The following is a 19,284-nucleotide window of genomic DNA, read 5'->3' as shown; positions in this document are numbered from 1 at the left end:
CACCCTCAATATTCGTATTCCAAATAAAAGCTCCTTAAAGGTTTTCTAGATAACCACCCAAAAAAATGTATCCAATAGCTACACTTTTTGACACAAGTTATTCTCTAGTATATGGAATTCTTACACAAACATGGATAGTATATGAATTTTTCCCACTAAGAATTAAGGGCAGTATTTTTTTATAGTAAAATAGAAGAAATTTCAATCTTCGAGCAGAGGGATCTCTGTATGACTTAGAATCCCATCTAAATCGAGGTTTGTAAGATCAAAACTTTATGCCTAGAATCGTCAACCTTGATTAAGAGCGAAAAATCAAAACAATTTTAATTCGGATCTACACAAACATATAGTCTTTATTATGGGCCTTCGGTCAAATAAAACTAGAGTAAAATGGTGTAATCCAAATTCTCAGATCCAGATATCAGTGAACCAAATCATCATTAGAACAAATAGGGTAACAAAGGTATTTTGGCCACTTCATATATTTTGGCCCACTTGACAAACTTTATTGAATTAAATTATGTTAAGTAACCCATGTTGCATCAATTTGAAGCTAATCACATTGAATTACCTATTGCGAAAGGGGTTTTCAAAGATATTACAACATTTGGTGGATATTTTTACAAAGTGGGCCAACATAAAATCAATCCTAAAGTGGGCCAAAATATACGTCGACGTATCATGTATTGTAAGCATATAATTCCAATTTAACAACGATGCATTCGAATGCAACCAACGATTTTGTATTTCACTTTTCGTTCGAAATAACAAAAACGGTTATTTTGGTACAGTATACGATTAAAATAATCTTTTATTTGGCTTATACATAGATTTACACACAAAATACTCGTACGAGAGATAAAAATGTAATCGCAAGACAGCATAATGTTGAATACCTGCACTTATACACACATCCTGAATTTAAACCTATAAGTTTAGTATATTTGTTCAGTTCTTTTGTAGAATTTGTAGTGACACCAATGATGATGGGATGATTTAATGAGTTTAATTACCATCAATGGAAATGCTCTGATCGCGTGACTTCCAACAACATTCAATGCTGCTGATTAGCTGTGATGTGGCGTGATTGACGGGCTTCCCGAGCATACTATTTTGATGTGTTGGTCTTATCTGCTACAGCAATCCTTTCCGTTTAGAATTATTATGCTATCGACCCGACTGACTAATGCCGGCACAGTTTGCTTAATCAGACAAAGTGGTTTTCGATCACGTCTCAGCATCGGGTGATCTCATTAGCAGTAGGTTACTACTCTGGATGCACTGGTACAACGCATATGCCCTTTCGCACCCATCGGTTGGATTCATTTCCATATCCTGATAGACGCAGTTCATGATTTCATTTCGGATATCCTTCGTACTGGAAAGTGAGGCAAACTTCATCTGTCTAACTAGTCGTCCGACGTGAGGTCCACGTTTGTCGTTGAATAGACCCATTCTATTCATGATGCACTTGATCATGCATTTGGCCTGATCCTGTTCAACGAAGTCGAAAAAGCCAAAATCCTCCGACAATCCATCGTCCAGGTTGAGTATTTTAATACATTTGTTGCGATTTCGCAGAAGATCATCCACTGTTTGAATCCGCCAGTCCGCTGTGACCTATTGACAATAAGCATCCATTAGATATGGTAATCTCCACGTTTTAGTAGAACTTGATCCTACCGTGGCAAACAATCCCGTGGCCACTAGTAAAAATAGTTCAATTTGCATAATTGAGAATTTCGTTATTATTATTGTGAACTAATAAAACACAAATATTATCCTTCAGTTATAAACACACCCTGATCACTGAGAATGTTTCTCGCTGAATGAAGCAAATTTATGAAAGATGCTCCCCGCAGGACCGTGCCGGAGAGCAAACGAGTGAAACATTCGGCTTATCGTTTTTATTTGGTAGTGGTATTCAAACAGTGTGTTGATAACGAGGCACGTCTCGGATCATGTCAGTGTGAGCACTTGCCTTATCAGTGTCTTTAACAGGTCATTGATAACAAGGGGTCTGACGAACGGCCAATGGCGGTTCACTGCAGATCGGAAAAAAGTCGAAGAATAAATGCAGGCGTTTCATGTACGGAATGCTCCTACTGTATACGGGTTTGTGGTAAGTATCTTAGCTTTTTAGAATAAATTTATAAATTATCTATAATTTACAAGGCGAAAAAGCCATATAACATCATATTCCAATAATTGAAAATAATTTGAAATGAATCAAAACGTCGAAAGCACAAAGAGATTACCAGTCGCCAGAAATTTACTGAGTTTCATTCATATTTAACTTTCTTCAAAATTGGAGTACAATATCCTCTTATACTCTGCCATCTAACTTAATTGAGGGGGTCCCCAAACCATCCATCCCCAAAAGTGGAAGATTTTTTTTTCTGAATCTTGCAATAAAATATTAATTTTTGAATCTTTCTTGCTTAATTTCAGTCTATTTCAGAGCTTCAAGTCTGGTGAATAAAATGATTTTAAATAAATAGAATATGAATCATGGCATTATTTTCTTTTGTAACTGTTCCTGTTGATTGACGTACCAATGAAAATATTCTGTATTGTGATGACTTCAAAGATTCCTTGGTAAAATCAGACCCCCTTAATATATTATAATTGTTATTAGGGTAGCACGGGGCTAAGCCGGACAGCTTAAATGTCTTATAAACCTACAATTATTTCAATCTATAGAATTACTCTGTAAACGCGCTCTCATGTAACAGGCGGACGTCAGTAAGCTGGATGACATCAAAGACATCATATTAACAAGATATCCAGCTCTCACATTTCTCGAACAAATCATTGGCAACATCCTTTTTTGCGAGCATGTCGCCCCCAGGCGAGCCCGCATCGAATCTTATACATAGAAGTAGGGGAGAAAATTCGTGCGCGCCAAAATAGCAGGGTTGCGCACCCATACAATTGACATGATATGTTGAATGTGATGCCGTGCGATGGCGTTGCTGAACTGAAGATTGACTTCGCTCCAAGCTGACAGGGTCTGATGACATGGAGTCAATTCAGTTTGGGCGTTAATTGTGCTCATATCACAACGTTCCTAGAATGACTTTTTTTGAAATTTTCTTGGTTTGCATTTCTCTACAGAAAGCAGTGGCGTACCTAGTAAGGTTTGCGCCCAGTGCAAAATTTGATTTGTCGCCCCCATCGTTGGTTTAGTGAACAAAAACATCATAGTTTCCTTAGCTCCAGCTCTCCTTCCTCATATCATATGTAATACTGTGGTAGTTTTTGACATAAATTCTCTTCGATCCTTGAAAGGTTGACCGGAATCGGTTTATTTGGCCGTCTACTGATAATGACTACTGATTGGAGTAGTTTTGAAGCAGGTTTATAAAATTTTTACGTTTTTTGTTTCACCCCTTTAAGTGATGGTATTAAATTTTTAACACACTTAACCCTATAATTTCTAAACAGGTAGGCAGAAGTCGAATCCATATAAAATTTAGAAGTTTTGTGAAGGACTATAAGACCATTCATTTGAGTCTTAGTTTGTGAAAATCGGCTTAACCATCTCCGAGAAAAGTTAGTGCAAAAAACGTTACATACACACATACGCACATACACACACATAAATACACATATATTTTGCGTACTCGTCCGACCACCGGTACATTTTTTCCAAAACTCAAATCGCCATACAGAATCGTAAAAAAATTGTAGATCATATTAGTGTATGGTTGAATGAACCGAATGTCACTATGCCGATATCAAGCTTTCGGTTCTGGAAGTACCGACTATAGTAATCAAATGTGATAAAATTGAGCTGGATATTTTTACAATAATGTTTGTAACATGATTCGTCACTTAAAAAGTCACAATTCACACTAAACTGAGTAACTATGTTGAAGGCATCAAATAATACCGGGTGCGAAAATACAGTTCCACTGATCGAGCTAAAATTTAAGGTTTCTTATCGGATCCAAAAGGAACACGAAAAGTTTGGTGGAGTTGAAATCTCATTTTAGTTTCACCCTATTGGTCAGCTCATCGCGACTTGATACGAATACTGATGAATATTTTTTCCGATTCACTAACTGTGTACCATGGGATACTGTCGAATGAGATAGAATATTTATTTTTTTGTTTGTATTTTCATGATGTGCAATTAAACATTATTAATAAATATTGCGGAACCCCAGTGGAATTGATTTCCTTTTAAGGGATCCACAAAGATACAGGCTGACTAAAAAAAAAATACACAAGAATGAATTACTGTTGCCAGTTTGTAAAACAAGGAATACATTAATACATTAAGGAACTACATTATTATTATTATTATTAATGTTTTTTTATCAGTCCGCTCCTCTATAATTTTTACGTAAATGACATTGACAGCTGTCTAGTAACCCCATGTACACTAAGACAATTGGCAGATGATGGCGTGGTTTCAGTTACTGGACCCAAAGCTATTGATCTGCATAAACCATTGCAAGATACCTTAGATAACTTGTCCGATTGGGCTGTTCATCTTGGTATCGAATTCTCTGCGGAGAAAACAGAGTTAGTCGTCTTTTCAAGAAAGCATGATCCCGCGCAGCTTCAGCTCCATATGATGGGAAGAATGATCCAACAGGTTTTAACTTTTAAATACCTCGGGGTGTGGTTCGATTCCAAATGCACGTGGGGAGGATACATTAGGTTTCTGATAACAAAATGCCAACAAAGAGTAAATCTTCTTCGAACAATAACAGGATCTTGGTGGGGTGCTCATCCGGAAGATCTAATAAAATTGTATCAGACAACGATACTTTCAGTGATGGAATATGGATGCGTTTGCTTTCGTTCCGCTGCAAACTCTCATATTATCAAACTGGAGCGAATTCAGTATCGTTGTTTGCGAATTGCTTTAGGGTGCATGCATTCGACACATACAATGAGTCTTGAAGCTCTGGCGGGAGTTCTTCCATTAAAAGATCGATTTTGGGAGCTTTCATCACGCCTGCTAATAAGATGTGAGGTGCTGAATCCCATGGTAATTAATAATTTCGAACGACTAGTCGAGCTTCGATCTCAAACAAAATTCATGACAGTATATTTTAACCATATGTCACAGGAAATCAACCCTTCAAGATATATTCCTATCCGTGTCAGCCTCCTAAATGTCCCTGACTCAACTTTATTTTTCGATACATCCATGCAGCGCGAAGTGCGTGGAATCCCGGATCATCTACGTTCGACGGAAATCCCAAAAATATTTTCAAGTAAGTTCAGGCATATTGACTCTGAGAAAATGTTTTACACGGACGGATCGCGAATTGAAGAAGCGACAGGGTTTGGTATGTTCAACAATAATGTTTCGGCCTCATTTAGGCTTCAAGAACCTGCATCTGTTTATATAGCAGAGTTAGCAGCAGTTCATTATAGTTTGAGTGTAATCGTCACATTATCTCCAAACCATTATTTCCTCTTCACAGATAGTCTGAGTGCAATTGAAGCCATTCGCTCAAACATGACTGGCAAGACTGAACCGTTTTTCCTGGGCAAAATAAAACAGTGCCTGAACGACATATTGAACAATAATTATCTAATCACTATAGTCTGGGTCCCGGCTCATTGCTCCATTCCTGGCAATGAAAGAGCCGATATTTTAGCCAAACGTGGTGCTATTGAGGGTGAAATTTATGAGAGACCAATTGCTTTCAACGAATTCTATAGCTCGTCTCGCCAAAGAACACTTGCCAGCTGGCAAGCTTCTTGGGATAAAGATGATCTGGGTCGGTGGATGCACTCAATTATTCCGAAAATATCGACAAAGGCATGGTTCAGGGGACTGGATGTGAGTAGGGATTTCATTCGTGTGATATCCAGACTCATGTCCAATCACTACACGTTAGATGCACATCTCCTTCGAATTGGGCTCTCCGAGACTAATCATTGTGCTTGTGGCGAAGGTTATCGAGATATTGATCATGTCGTTTGGACATGCGTGGAGTATCGTGATGTCAGATCTCAACTAATAAATTCTTTGCGTACCCAAGGTAGACTATCCAATATCCCAGTTCGAGACATTCTTGCTTGTCGTGACCTTTCATACATGAAACTTATTTATCATTTCATAAAGAAAACTGGAGTTTCAATTTAATAAAGGCCCCTTTCAAGACTTAGTTCTGATCCCAGCTGCGTCCATGAGTTCAACCAATAGCTAAATTAGAATAAAAATAATGTAATGATACAAACAAACTCGAAACAGTTTATGAAATTATTAACAAAATGTCTGAAAATAACAGCTTATTTTATAATTTATAGAAGTTAATCGTTTGGTTCAAATAATATTTCCGAGTAGATTTCATAATTAATGACGAGTTACCTAAGATGATATTTAAGTAATAAGAGAATATGTTTTAATAAATGCAAAACGTTGTGACTATGTTAGAATTAAATTAGGATAAGAATATTATGTAAAAGTGATGCAACGGCGAAGAAAAACTTAAGTAAACTGCCTTAAGAAATAAACGTATTTATGAAAAAAAAAATGTTTTTTTATTTCACCCCGGTTTTAACCATAATTGGTCAATCGCCGGAGGTAAAGGAACTACATTAATTAAATTTCTCGCTCAGTCTATACTTAAAATGATACTTCAGTCTAGCCCCGAATAAGGCACGGCTGGATGTTCTTTGAATGTCAAGTGGAAGTTCGTTATATTTTATTGGACCAACAAAATGAATCCTTCTTTGACCAATGTTTGTGACTGCTCGAACGCGAAGCAGGTTGTTACTACGACGTGTAGTTCGAGAGTTAAAGTTGGAAACTGTATATTATGGTGAGTTGAGGTGTTGTGTAGGATATCATGAACGAACAGTAATGATTGAACATCACATAAGTAAGCTAGAGGTAAGATGTTATGGGTATTATCGGAGTATAACAATAAGCTTGAAAACAGTAGGGGTTTATTGAAGAAGATTTTAAGACACCAGCTTTGTAGAGTTTGATTTTTTTTAGATGAGAGCTAGCGGCGCTACCCCACACCGATATCAAATAAATGAGCCGTGAATGGATGTAAGCAAAATAAAAGTTTAGAAGTGCACGCTTAGGAACATCTGACTTGACCCTCCACAAAACACCGCAGTAGTATTATTTTTCTTATGGACCGGAAATCATATATTTAGTTTTTACCAGATTTAAGGACAATAAATTTGCACTAAAATATTGATCTAAAATACTTAAATCGCTCTCCATTGAGTTTATAATAGCATTGATGTCAATGTTAGGATAAAATAGAGCTGTATCGTTGGCAAATAACCGCGGAGTCCCTGTGAGTTGCAGGTTACCTATATCATTAATATACAAAAGAAATAATAGTGGTCCTATATTGCTACCCTGTGGCACTCCAATGTTTATGGCAGTAAGATGGCTACAGTCGCCATCGACGGACACGAATTGTTTTCTGTTTGTCAAGTAGCTACTGATAATAGAGTTCGCGATGCCCGTCAAAGGCTTTTTTGAGATCTAAATATAAGGCACCAATCCTGTTTTTTTGGTCAATGTCGCTCATTACATTGTCTGCTAATTCTTTGATAGCGGTATGTGTGCTAGAACCTTGTCTAAAGCCATACTGAAATTTATAAAGGACACTATGTTTGTTTAAAAATTCGAGAAGTGACCAATAGTTTTTCGAAGATTTTGTTGAAGACAGACAGAGTCGACATATGACGATAATTATTACAGTCACAACGATCACCAGACTTGTAAACAGGAATTACTTCAGCCACTTTGAGGCAGTCAGGGTAATAGCCAGTCTGAACAATTACATTAAAACATTGAGAGTGAATTCTAGAAAATATAACAGGGTTACTTTTTAGCACACAGTAGAATGACTTCTCTAGAAGATGACAGACGTAGGAATATAGAGTCATTAACACGACGAAAATTATCAGTGGGACAAACAGTTGGGTTTATACGAATATTTTTAGCCAGTTTTTGGCCGACATTGGAGAAAAATTTGTTCAATATCTCACAAACTTCAGAGTTTACATTAATTTTGTTACCATTGTGAATCAAATTTTTCTTGTCACTATTTTTTTGCTATTCCGAATGTATTTTTAAGATTTCTCCAGAATTTTGAATGAGGTGTCTTTGTAAGAAGGTTTTCATAATATGCTTTCTTACCATTCTTCTTTTCATGATATCGACCTTTTTCAGATATATGTAATAGCATTTATTTAAGTTGTTGATCCTGTGGGTTTGCTTTAACACGCTGGTGATAATTACGTTTAATTTTTACCAGTATCCATAAATTCATCCATGGACTATTATCATTATTTCAAAAACAGCCTTTAATTTTAACTGTTTTTGAAATTATTCTCGTATGTTTTTCAAGTAGGGAGTTATACACATGTACTATATTTTGTAGAACAGTTTCAACGTCGTCTATGACATCAATACTATTAATGAAATTGAAGCACTCTTGATTCAATTGACGATTGTTAATTAATGTTTTCGTTATTGTCATTGGCCCTCTTAACAAATAATTTGAAGGTCGTTAAGATTAGATTAGTGGTCACTTAACTTATTATATATTGTGTCGTTACGAATCCGGTTAGTGTCATCAAGTTTGCATAGAATATGATCAAGTATGTTGTCGCTAATTGGTCTGGTTGTAAAACAATTTGTACACGAAAAGTCATATAATTCTACCAAAGCCATATATCTCGTCACAATGTTGTTATTATTGAGATTTATTGGGACATTTATATCACCTACAATAAAACACGTATGCTTCGATTGGACAGAACACGTCAAGCTTTCTAAACAGACGGAAAATTCATTGAAGTCAAAACTATGGGGACGATACACACCATGAATGTCATAATAATGTCCGTTAAAGCATAATTCGATATTTAGATGATGGAATCCATCGAATGCATAATTTTTCATTAGTCTATGCTTGATATTTTGTTTGACATATATTGGTAAACCTCCACTGGAATTTTCTCTACAAGTGAAGTGTAAGAGGAAGTGTATGCAAGAACGGTAATAAAAGCCACTGTTTCAACTCAGGACTAAGGTTGATGTCAGAGTGAGCGCGGAATACGACCGAAGCGAAGCGATTCAATGCGATGTACTGTTTTCGCATCGCATTCACTCTGACAGGTTTGCTTTGATCAATTGCAACTAGCTTGCACGCGCGCCAAGACGCTTTGCGTGACGCGCTCACTCTGACATCAACCTAACGATCGACCAATAGTAGAGATAAAAGTAGGGTAACGGTTCCCTCACATACGGAAACCATTAGTTAGAGTGAAATCTGTTTTCTCTGTTCGAAAGATTGACGTCAAAAGTAAGATGAAATTAGGAGCATTCGCTTCAAGTTTTCGCGTCACTCTAACAACAGTATTGAACAATATTCGAACTACTTTTTCTGCGGTAGTGCTTCACAAATCCAAAGCAAAGATATTGTATTCGATTTTATTACAATGCTTTAATTTAAAATCGAGTGATCTCTAAAATAAGGAGAGTATCGATAAGTAGTTAGCAACATTCAAACAGTTATTACTCTGAAATGGCTTAATTTTTTGCAGCGTGTTTTGCAGTGACATGTTTGTTTACATGTCAATAACAGCTGCGCAATCGATTGGTTTCAGTACGGTTTATCGTTTCAATGATGAGTCGAATTGATCCGGAAACGCGAAAGAAAATTCTGCACACTTGGTGCTCAGAAAGTGGTGTCACGTACAACGAAATTGCAAAACGGGTGAAAGTGCATCACATCAGTGTCAAAAATATTATCGAGAAGTTAGGTAAGACTCTTTCCATGAAGGATTTACTACGATCCGGTAGGAAAACGTGTCCCAGCCAGCCCGGCCGGAACTTAAAAGTGGTTGAGTACATAAAAAAAACCCATCGGCATCGACGCGGGATTTGGCCAAGCAGTTCAACACCAGCATCGGGATGATTCCACGGATCAATGTTCGGAACTCCCTGAAAACGTACAAGAAACAGAAGGTGCCAAAAAAGTCCCTGGTACAGCAAGTTCAGGCCAAAACAAGATCGCGGAAACTGTATAACCTGATTCTACAGAATAAAGACGGATGCATCCTGATCGCCGACGAAACCTACACCAAGGAAGACTCTTGAGCGCTGCCCGGACCGCAATATTATACGAAATCGGTGTACCAGGACCTGGACGACGCTGACACCACGGTGGCGATGGAAAAGCTTGGGCAGAAGATGTTGGTCTGGCATGCAATTTGTATTTTCGCTTTTTTATTCAATAATCAATGTTGCTAACTACTTTTCGATACACTCCTCAACATGGTGGCTCTACAAATGAGATGATTTTTAGTACATTAACCCTAGTCAGAATCTATTACGGTACGGGTAGAAATTTTTATTTTCAATCGGGTACGGGTCGGGTACGGGTAAAAAATTTTACTGTTCACTCTGGTACGGGTCGGGTACGGCTAAAACAATTTACCGCTCACTCGGGTACGGGTCGGGTACGGGTAAATTTTTTTTCGGATCGATTACCCGACCATTTGTACTTCACAGAGATACGTTTACACGTTGACGAGATTTTTTCATTGCAAAACAGTTCTTCCGAAAAATAATCAATTTGATTCAAGGGGTTTTGACATTCGCGCCAACTGGCATCTTTTTCCAGAAAAAAACATTTTTTTTCTTCATTTAAAAAAAGATCAATCATAGTTACGTGAAAAGTTATGTGAATATTTCCCGCCCTACTTTGTTTATAATATATTTAATAAGACACACTGCCTTAGCTCTATGATGTTGCGGTCGGAATCTACTTTTCACGTAGGTTTTAATGGACTGCTATTTTAAAGCTGTTTAATGCACAATCCAGTAAAAATTATTTGATACATATACTGCCCATACTCGCATATCAGTCTCATATCGATTTTCGCCAATTTTGAGTTAGCTTGAGGAATGGAGTCTTTCCTCAATATACTCTCAGAAATTGCAATGAAAGTTGAGGGTTTGTTCAGTAAAATATAAAAAAATATCAACTCATTTCTGTGGCCCATATGCTAAAGTACCTGCATATCAGTCCCATTCAGTGCAAAATTTCAATAATTTCATTTGTTGCAATATTGGAACAGCAAATGTGTATTACCGATATTTCATGTAATAATACCAAGATTTAGTATTAGGGAGCAAAGCAAAGTCTTGGCATTACATTCCTTTCGTGGAATTTGGCCTTTCTGTTTCAACAGACTTCGCAGCCGATTCTTAGTGTACAGAATCGTTGCATGGCTAGTAATATGGATCCTACTGACACTAAGAATCCTTCCAGGTCGGGGCTCGAACATACGACAGCTGGCTTGTAAGACCAGCGTCCTATGCATTGAACCGCCAACCCGGGACCAGCATTAGGGAGCACAAAAAATTAAAAAAATCGGAAATAAACTTTTGATCGTCTTTTTCTCAACATGCCGATTTCCCATATGGGACTGATATGCAAGGATGGACAGTATATAAAATGTAGTGTAGTACTTATATCACATTCAGATGCCAGAAAACTGTTATTTTAAATATTGGTTGGAGATTTTCAAAATTTTCATAAAAATCATTAGGATTTTTACCATAAAAACATGAACATTCAATTCAGAAAATCTGCATAGAAGTTCTTCTTATTCTGCACTTCTGGGTGGTGTCACCTCACTTGAAATGACACCGATTGATGGCACAGCAAGTTGGGCTATATTGCTAGTTAATTTTCGTTTCTTTTCACCGGACAACAAGTGAAAATCTCGATGCGTGACAACGTGGAGTCGCAAAAGTAAGGGTGAAAATCTTTTCTCGCGAAATACTCAAATTTTCACCGTGTTCACTCGTTGAGGGTTCCACCGGTTCAATGGCTGTAAAAACCACCAGCTACCGATAACATCGTGGGTGTGGGTTTGTGGACTTACAAAACGGGCATATTTGACAGATTAATTTAAATCAAAATCATAATTCATTTTGCTTTGTAGTAAAAAATTGTAACCAAAAAAATTTCCTACGAATGTTCAAACTACTTGAAGGACTCACTGTTCACCATGTTCAAAATTGAATTTTTCACACCGGGAATACACGTACATTGTTTTATTCTTTGGTCAATTCACGTAAACGAACTGATAACACACTATTCATTTTAGGGGATGTTCGCATAACATTCATTTTCGTCACGTATAATATTCAATTTGACATTTGGAACTATTTTACGTGATTTTTCAAGTGATTCGAATGTGAATTTTTATTTGTGTGTCAAGATAATGAGCAAGCTTATTTGTGGTTCTAAAGAATTGGATCAAAAGTCGCACTGTTTCGTAAAACCCATACCTACCCAAAATTGAATACAACGGGTATTACGACATTTTGGGTAAATATGCTTCTCGAAAAATTTGAGTTGATATTACTCCCTTTTGTTGACATTTGTAAATGAGTATAAAATACCAAATACATTGAAAATCTGCAGGGTCCGCCATCTAACATTTATTTTTGAACTAGCGGTTATTTCGACATTGGTAACCTCAATGTCACTTCTGATTTGACAGAAACTTAGTTGTATCCTTCCGCTGAACGAAAATGATTTGCATGTTTAAAAAAAGTTACATTACATTATTCATGCTTCACATTGTATTTATTTATAACAAGCATTTTAATGTATTTTTCTTACCAACTAGAACCTGATACGGCTCGATATCTAAAACACTTTATTTTTTCCATACTGAATTTTGGTAAAATTTTTACTACTCATTCGGGTCGGGTACGGGTACAGGTAATTTTTAATCGGGTACGGGTAAAATTTTTTATTTTTTTTCGGGTACGGATCGGGTACGGGTAATTTTTTTTATTATTGATCGGGTACGGGTCGGGTACGGGTATTTTTTTAAATTTTTAATCGAGTACGGGTCGGGTACGGGTAAATTTTTTTGCTGATCACTCGGGTACGGGTCGGGTTCGGGTATAAGAATTTCTATACCCGACCATCTCTAGTATGTATGTATGTGTGTGAGTATGTTCTACGACCGTTGTCATTACAAAAACAACAACTAAAGTATAAAACACAACCACACATTATAAGGACAATTTTATACAATCTATTTGAATCAGCACAAAAAACAGTGACCAAGTGAGCACCATAGCCTAGGAACGTCTGTGTGTTGATTTAAAATAGAAGCTCATAGAAGCAAATCTTATCAAGGGTCCAGTGTAGAATTGCGGCAAGGAACTGCTGCCACTGTGACTACTTACAAAAAAAGTCGACTAAAGATTAAAAATTATCTAAATCTGTTTTACCATAGTCAGGCGTTTTTCAGATCTAGATATTTACTTTGTTACGGTTCTAAAATTTGAGAGCGATTGCAAAACTCGTTTGATTCTGGTATCAACATATTTACATCTTCTGCGACCGTCGAAAATGACTCATTTTTTGCGGCTGATCTAACAAATATTTAATTCTGATAAATAACATATAAGTTTACACATCGGTTTGAAAGGTTTGGTATGTTTGACAGATACAGGATCTTTTATGTCGGTATGTAAACGCTGAATAATATTCGAATATACCAACCGAGCGATTGCATCAGATATGTTTTGGAAACTTGAATTCAGTACAATTTTTGCCATGGATCGCCTCATACTGAAACAACGCCATGAAATAGTTACACTTTACTAAGCAAACAGTCGTTCCATTGTATTAACTCAACGTGTATATCAGAAAAATATCTCGGCAAAAAGGCATCATCTGACTATATTATACGTCGTTTCGTTTTGAACACGGGACAGTAGGTGATCGTCAACATGTCAACCAGCCTCGAACTATTGACGACATGTTCGAAAAGGTAATGACAAACGCAGAAAAAAGGAATCATTTTGTAATTTCCAATAAAGGTGGCCACTCAATTGATATTGTTTTCAAAAACTAGTCCGAAAAAATTGTAAGGTATCAGACATCACTTTTAGAAATCGGTTGTTTTTTCTCAAAGTTATTCAATATTTACATACCGACATAAAATATGCAGCACCCTGTATTCAAATCGTTTTTGTTCAATTGAATCATTTGTCCAGAGTTCCACAACCTAACTTAAGGACACAATACAATATAGGTCCTTCCTTAAGAAATACACTCGCAAACGACCTTTTCTTCGAAATCACCCTACTCCTAAAAGATGCCCCCCTGCTAAATAAAAAATTAGAATCAGAAATTATCACACATTAAGAACAAGTTGGTCTACTAATAACAACTCTAGCTCAGGTTTAGTGATGTTCAAGCTATTTTAAGATTGGCAGAAGACGAACACCAAATGATAATCCTACAGAACTCTTTCAGGTGTCTACTTCGGAAGCTCACCCGAAACCGAAAATGTATGCGTTATGTGTCACAAACCTTTCATTGAAACATTTTCTCAAGGGGGTTTACTCCATCGAAACTGCGTCTGCGCGGATATGGTTTATGTATCGGATAAATGCTGTCAGTTTTGGAATCCTTATTGAAAGTAATATCTCTCACTGCCATTTGAATTGTAATGTTTTTGTTATTTCAAGAGAGATTCTTCTTCTTACGTCGCCAAGTGTAGAACAGACAGAAAAACAAAATGCGAAATATTAGGTAGCAGCAAGAGTAAAGTTGTTTTGACTTTAAACTTCTAAATAATAATCAGAGCTGAATAATTGTATCCACCTCGATTTTTAACATATAACGGATTGGATTTTCCCCTGAAATTTTACTTTTTTTACCGACAATGCGTAGAGTAACAGAGCACATATTGATCCTAATTCCCTATTGCTCAATATATACAAAATAAATGATATTAAAACCATTGGTTAGAGTATGCCTCTAATCTCTAATCAATAGATTGGCTCTAAAGATAAAATGAAATTTGGTGCACTCGCGTCACTATAACAAATCTTTTACACTTCTTTCACACTTTTACGCTGTTTTTTTATGCGGTTTTCCGAAGTTACGCGATCTTTTCACGCAAATTTTCAACGTTATTCGGTTTTCTGGTTTTGTCTTAGAAATGCAATTCCGCAATTGTCATTTGATTCTTAGGGCCAATGTATTGAACAGATATAGCATATTTCGTTTTAACTAATTATTCCAATGTAGAGTAGATAAATGGAAACTCTAAGAAGATAAACGGGAAAGTTGCGTTATTTCATTATTCATACTAGAGATGGGCAATACCGTTCATAGTTCTACCGAAAGATTTAGTTCTGTTGATCCGTCCTTCGTTCTTCTGAAACTTTGATATAGAAATAAATTCCACTATTTCATATCACATTCTGATACAATTTCAATGGAACTATCAATCAGATGAAAAATTGTGTATCTTAATTATATTTCTTGGTATAAATAACAAAACGAGCAACAATTTTATTATAATATTGATATGGTTTTCTGACCAGGTTAACGGACGTATTTTGTAAACCAATGACTGTCGGTTCAAGTCGCCGCGTCGCTATAAGTATTTGTGTTACTTCAATGAATTTCATGTAATGGAATTTTACAATCACATAATATTTCTTGTCCTAGTACGTAAATTTGCGTGAACTGCGACGCTCAATTTGTGTGCATTTTATAAAATATAAAATAGCAAGGTTTTTTCAAAGTGTGTATACCATTCAGAAATATGCAGTTCATTCGTATACATTTTCAAAGAATCCAATTACTTCCATTTCTATTGAGGGGAATAGAGAACTTTCATTCTTTTACAAAAAACTGCAGTTTACTCATTCTTCGAGAAGAATTAATTCTTTTGGACCATTCGCGAACGGATTGCCCATCTCTAATTCATACAAACCGTTCCGGCAGAGGATTCTCTTATTCAAGCTGCTTGGATTTTATTAGGCAAGATTATCGCACAGAAAGAACAGTGACGGTCGGCATCGCTGGCAGCAGAAGGCTGAAATGTAATTAAATATTCACTTCTCGTTCTTTGGTGGGCTAGCAGTTACCGAGAATCGCTACTATCTCAAGATTGGTATATGAAATTGGGACGAACCAGCACCGCCTGTGACATTAGCACCATTTCGAAAGGGGACAATAAAGTGATACAGCACGCCCTCCGACGCAAAAATACAATATTGCTCTGGATGATAGCTTATTTCACCAGTCATTTTTCTAAATAACATCAGATCATTGCATTGTTTTATGAAATGATTTATTCATGTCAAATATAAAACATCGAGCCGAAAATCGATCACCTCTCCATAAATGGTAACTTCAATTCATTTCATATAAGCTACTAACACTTTCAATGTTCCTCTTATAACTGAAATAGAAACAATAGAAAATATATTCAAAAAAAAAAAAAGAAAATATATTCAAAAAGAAAAAAACATTCACTCATTCTCTCATTCTCTCATTCACTCATTCACTCATTCACTCATTCACTCATTCACTCATTCACTCATTCACTCATTCACTCATTCACTCATTCACTCATTCACTCATTCACTCATTCACTCATTCACTCATTCACTCATTCACTCATTCACTCATTCACTCATTCACTTATTCACTCATCCACTCATTCACTCATTCACTCATTCATTGATTAATTTATTTATTCAATCTTAACTTCATCCACCCATTTATTCATACATTTATTAACTTATTGATTCGCGACCGATATCCTTCAATGATAGGTAACGGGCGATTTCAGAAACTAATAACAGAAATGGTAGGAAAATCATGATCGTTTTGTTTCATTTTGTATGAAACTTCACACGCGTCTTTAGTATGGCAAACCATTTATTTTGCAGCTAGGTGGGTTGGGTAAAAGGCATCGACTTACCCATCATCCATCCGCAAAATCCGGTTCTGGGAGTGTCGGAAAAGTGCTTAAATATTCCCAAATGGACTCATTTGAATTGGATTCGGGAGCAGAATTCTAAAACTGATATTTGGAAATGAATTTAGAAGTTGAATTCTGGTTCATCTGAATTCTTAAAATAATTTAAGATTTAGAATCTAGTTTCAGAGCTCAGTTCCAGAATAGAGGTTCAAAAGTTAAAACTTAGACTTTGGAACTGAAGCTTAATTCCATACAATGGAACTAGATTTTTGGAACTGGTTTTTTGACTAGATTTTTTAACTTAATTTAGTCCAGAATTCTGATTCAGGAGTTCAATTTCAGAATTATGGAACAAAATTAAATTCGGTTTCAGAATCAATTTCGTGAATTCACTTTCGGAACTCATTTTCAGAACTCAGAACCTGCATGTTGGAATTGAATTCGGAACGTTCTGGAACTAGATTTTGGAACTGAGTTCAGTTCCTTAATTCAGATTTAGAATTCAAATTCAGAAGTCATTTCTAGAATTTAGTTCGGATTCTGAAATCTGCAGTTCTGTTGCAGAACTTCAGAACAAAATTCGTAAGCGGAATTCTTGATCTGGATTTCGAGATAGAATTTTGCAACTGAATTCGGAGCCAGCCCAAGGTTCCGAACTTAGTTCTCTAATGCAGTACTAGTTCTTGAATTTCCAAAGCTCAGGTTCTGGCGTAGAAGAAAATATAATGGCAAAAAGTACTCAGCAATTGTAAACATCGAATAAATTTCACAAATCGGATTTTTTTAGAACCATTAAAATATTCCGAAAGAATTATGCTGAGGATGAAAATATACAAAAAAAAAAACACCATAACATTGTTTACTACAGGGTGAGCAAGCCAAGAAACATAGTTCAACTCAAAGACAACATCAACGTGAATTCGCCGCCATATCGACCGATATATTGCCCAAAATAATGTAAAACGGCGAGAAAGGGGCACATTTTGTACTCCAAAGATGCCCATTTACGCGATATCATTTAAAAAAAAATAGTGTTACAGATGTATCTCCTGGAACCAAAATATATTTTAATCGAAATGAAAATAAATAAAAATGTTTTTTTTTCATATATTATGTTCAGAAACAAATTCTTCCATTTTGAATGGCCACCCTGTGTTAAGTTTGTAGAAAAAAATAGGAAGCGACGTCTCTCTCGTTTTGTTATGTTGCTCCAGCGAAAATCACAGTGTTCCAATGTTATGTAGACTTTCATCTGATATGTTAGTCATTCAAAATAATACGAAATCTCACTATAATATACCATTCAGTTCTAAACGCATTGTTTCCTAAGCATGTACTATCAAGAAAAAACCTATCCAGAATGAAATATTCTGATGTAATGAACTCCGCGGTGAAAGCAAGCAAATTAATTAATTTCTGTAAAAGCATGTGGAATAAACAATAAAGACAACAAAATATGTATGATACAACATGATTAAATCAATTGATGAATAGGAAATATAGTTCAGCTGACCTCGCTCGGAATTTTTGCTGCGCGAATTGCAGGTTAGCGCTGCAGTGACAATTGTTTTACTCTCATTTGTTCAACGTTATTTGTCTGGTGGAATATTTTTGTAGTCAAGAAGTCACAATTTTCGAAGCGAAACAGTAAAAGTTGCAAAATTCACTCAATCATTCAACTAATTCAAACAAGTATTTATATTTGGAAGTGTGAAAGCATGTCAGTTATATTTGTATTCACGTCTTGCAGTTATCTCTAAGACGTTACCCACTCATCTTTTTCCTAAATTTGGTTCAATGCTGTTTACAAATCCCCGTTTTTTTGGTCAAAATGAATTTTCTTGTTATCATTCAAGTTTCAATGAAAATTGTTTCAAAGAATCTGCCAGTAATATTTATGAAAATATGAGTACTATGAGAAAGACATCATTACACCACTAGGTGAATTAAAAAAGATTTTTAAAATTCTGAAAGCTTACCGAACCTCCCAGTTCCAGTTTTATAGAACAGATACTGACCAATTGTAGCTATCCTAAACTACAGTAATACAGTAGATCTCGGACCAAATTGAAGCGAAAATCGCCCAACACGAGATCTTGACGCGTACAAAATTGAACAATTTTGAAAAACTTTCGACTTTCAGGGCAGTAGAATTTCAATTTTCAAACTGATATTGTGACACGTAACCTTGAGAAGATGACGGAAACCTACATCGGACTGAAAGCTGAAGCCAGGCGTATCGGACTGGCCATAAATGCGTCGAAAACAAAATACATGAGAGGAAGAGGCTCTAGAGAAGAAACACTACGCCTCCCACCACGAATATTGATAGACGGTGACGATATCGAGGTGGTTGACGAGTTCGTGTATTTGGGCTCACTGGTGACCGCCGATAATGACACCAGCAGAGAAATTCATAGACGTATTTTGGCAGGGAATTGTGCGTACTTTGGACTCAGAAAAACCCTCCGATCGAGGAAAGTACGCCACCGCACGAAATTGACCATC

The 19,284-nt window shown here is 36.3% G+C and overlaps 1 protein-coding gene across 1 annotated transcript; it reads right to left on the bottom strand.

The window, feature by feature from the left end:
- Window positions 1–777: 777 nt before the first annotated feature.
- On the bottom strand, window positions 778–1,845 carry LOC131425375 (general odorant-binding protein 99a-like). The gene is made up of 2 exons (XM_058587215.1): window positions 1,684–1,845; window positions 778–1,620 (listed from the first exon to the last, which is right to left on the bottom strand). Exons 1-2 carry the CDS (start codon window positions 1,729–1,731, stop codon window positions 1,228–1,230), a joined length of 441 nt encoding a protein of 146 aa, XP_058443198.1. The 5' UTR covers window positions 1,732–1,845; the 3' UTR covers window positions 778–1,227.
- Window positions 1,846–19,284: the final 17,439 nt, after the last annotated feature.

Source organism: Malaya genurostris, chromosome 1, assembly GCF_030247185.1.
Source record: "Malaya genurostris strain Urasoe2022 chromosome 1, Malgen_1.1, whole genome shotgun sequence".
NCBI classification, from domain to species: Eukaryota; Metazoa; Arthropoda; class Insecta; order Diptera; family Culicidae; genus Malaya; species Malaya genurostris.
The sequence above is the reverse complement of the archived record's forward strand: the minus strand, read 5'-3'. Positions and strand labels throughout refer to the sequence as shown.